General features: G+C 38.4%; 1 protein-coding gene across 3 annotated transcripts in view; it reads right to left on the bottom strand.

Annotated features, from left to right (window-relative positions):
- Positions 1 to 694: 694 nt before the first annotated feature.
- LOC106871366 (uncharacterized) overlaps positions 695 to 2,816 on the bottom strand; it is a 73,384-nt gene continuing 71,262 nt past the window's right edge. For all 3 annotated transcript variants that reach the window (XM_052977055.1, XM_014917775.2, XM_014917776.2), the window contains one exon: positions 695 to 2,499. In XM_052977055.1, the coding sequence (XP_052833015.1) occupies positions 928 to 2,499 (1,572 nt within the window). In that variant the 3' untranslated portion in view covers positions 695 to 927. The remainder of the gene's footprint in view (positions 2,500 to 2,816) is intronic.

The following is a 2,816-nucleotide window of genomic DNA, read 5'->3' as shown; positions in this document are numbered from 1 at the left end:
GAAATTAACGTGCAAGTGGCTGAGCACTCCACAGACACGTGTACCCTTAACGTAGTTCTCGGGGATATTCAGCGTGACAAGACTGGCCCTTTTGAATTATAGGCACAACAGAAACAGGAAGTAAGAGTGAGAGAAAGTTGTGGTGAAAGAGTACAGCAGGGTTCACCACCCAACCCCTGCCGGAGCCTCGTGGAGCTTTTAGGTGCTTTCGCTCAATAAACACTCACAGCGTCCGGTCTGGGAATCGAAACCGCGATCCTATGACCGCGAGTCCGCTACCCTAACCACTGGGCCATTGCGCCTCCACCGCACCATTCTTACACACAAGCTAACAGTCTCTTGCAGTTCCTCTCTCACTCTCTACTTCAGTAAAGACATCCCTCCCTCTCTCTCTAGTAAATCACATCTGTCATCTCTCTCTCTCTCTCTCTCTCTCTCTCTTTACCAAACCCTCACTGAGCTCTTTCTTTGGTTCCCTCTCTCTAACACACACACACACACACACACACACACACGCTATTGAAGCGTCTCTCCATCAAGGATTTGAACTCTGAAAACAAAGGAACATGATTAGATACTGCAAGGCACACTGGTTGTTGCTCTACTGATTTTACCAACAAAATACATAATTAAAAAAAAAAAATCAAAAAAAAAAGAGAGAGAGAGAGAAAAAAACACAAAAAAATACGAAAACTATCAGAATCAAAATAGAATTTTATGGAAAGAGTAGAGTTAAATGACTTGTTCAAGTATGCATTACTGAGTTGCATTGAGATACCTGTAATTAGCGTGGGGCAAATAATCTAACAATTCTTTTCTTTTTTTCTTTTTTAGCCAACTGTTGTCACCCCACTTGTGGAAACGGTAACTCAAAGACAATCATTGTTACAGGCCTGTGTTGTTGTTGTTGTTGCTGTTACTTCATTCTTATTTCTGAAGCAATCTCTCAGCCTCTTCGTGAGTGAGATGACAAGTGTCCATGTAGATCTTGGTTATCATTTCGGCCAGCAGCACTTTCGACACGTAATCAGCATACTTCATGTGTCGTTTACAGAACATTTTGAACAAACCTTCCATGATACTGTCCAACTGGCTGCTTGACAGACAGCCCCAAAAACATAAATAATTTAGTTGTAGACGGTCAGTTCCACCGTTTTTGTACATTTTATGTCGCCAACTTATTCCTTTCCCTTGGAAGATATTACGTAAATACTGTTTACTGTCTTTTACTAACAATAGAATCTGGTTTGGAGTTAAGTTCAACACATTGATATTTACCGAATCTGTGTCAGAATTTTCTTCAGAACATAAAACAGATTTCAAAGAATATGAGTCTTTAAGTCCTTGAAGTTTCATTTTCTCACAATTTTCTTTAGTCTTCGTTTCGTTCTTATTCATGTCCGATTGGTTCAGAGTGGTATCAGTAGAGGCACTGATATTACCAATGCTGCTTAATTTCGAAGGACTCTTCACTGGCGAACCACCGTATGAGGATTCGAAATCCAAGTCTTGCTCAAAGGAACTGGAGATATAAAGGTCTTCGGAATTACTGGATTTTGAGAAACCATAATACGGTAAGTTCTCACACGACGACGTGCTACCATCACTGTCTAATTCTTTGATGCAGTTACGTTTATTTATAATTTTTTTGTTGACCAAATCATCATTCGAGCTCTTTTCACTTACCAATTTGGCATTTTTACAGGATTTGGGGCTTCTCCATGACTTTGAATTTTCATCTGTATTCGAAACTTTGTTCTTATTTTCACCCGATTTTTTGGGCGATTTTAAAGAATCTTGGTCTTCAGGAACTTCGGGCACTTTACTTTTAGCAACTAAATCTTGAGTGTTTCTCTTCCGACTACGCAACCGTTTCTCTCGACTCACTATATTCTTCAGTTTTTCTCTTTTGGTTACCTTATCATCACCCGACTGAGTAGAAACGGACCCCGATTGTTCCTCACTATTGTCACAGCTGCTGAAATAGTCACTAATTGTTAACGTTTGGGAAGTTTCTGAAGTCTTATTGGCAGAGTTGGACACAGCTGTCAGCAAAGGTGAAAAACCTTTTTCTTTACGACAGACAAAGACAACAATTTTTTCACTTTTTAAACAAAGATTTTGGAAACGGTTATTAATGTGGCTTTTAGCACCAGAGTCTAAGTTCATTATTAGAAAATACTGTCTTGTAGGGTTTTTCTTAAACGTATAAACCAGTCTTATTGTATTACCAGTTAAGATTTTGGGTTCATGGTTTTTCTTCTGTTTTTCATCTTCCCTGCTTCCTTGCATCCAGTCAAAGAGAGGCTTTTTAATTAATTGTAGAACTTCCTGAAGATGGCGATCAGAGAACCAATACTCTGGTAGACCAGGCTCTTTCGATGCAGGGGCAGTGATAGGATGGACCTGAAGCTGGACAGCTAAGTTGTCCCCAACTTGCAGGTATTCTGTGATGCATTGTGGTCTTAAGTTACTCAGATTCATGGCTCCAAAGAATTCCTGGAAGTAAAATGGGAAAAAGAGAAAAAAGAAACAAAAGAGAAGTTATCAGTATGCAGACAATGCAGGAAGTACACACACACACACACATATATATATATATACACACACACATATATACATGCATACACATATGTATAAATATATATATACACACACATACACATATATATATACATGCATAGACATGTATAAATATACATGCACACATATGTATAAATATATATACACACACACATACACACATATGTATAAATACACACACACACATACAAACATACACATATATATATATACACACACACATATATATATAT

Source organism: Octopus bimaculoides, chromosome 26 (assembly GCF_001194135.2).
Source record: "Octopus bimaculoides isolate UCB-OBI-ISO-001 chromosome 26, ASM119413v2, whole genome shotgun sequence".
NCBI classification, from domain to species: domain Eukaryota; kingdom Metazoa; phylum Mollusca; class Cephalopoda; order Octopoda; family Octopodidae; genus Octopus; species Octopus bimaculoides.
This window is presented reverse-complemented; position numbering and strand designations above follow the sequence as displayed.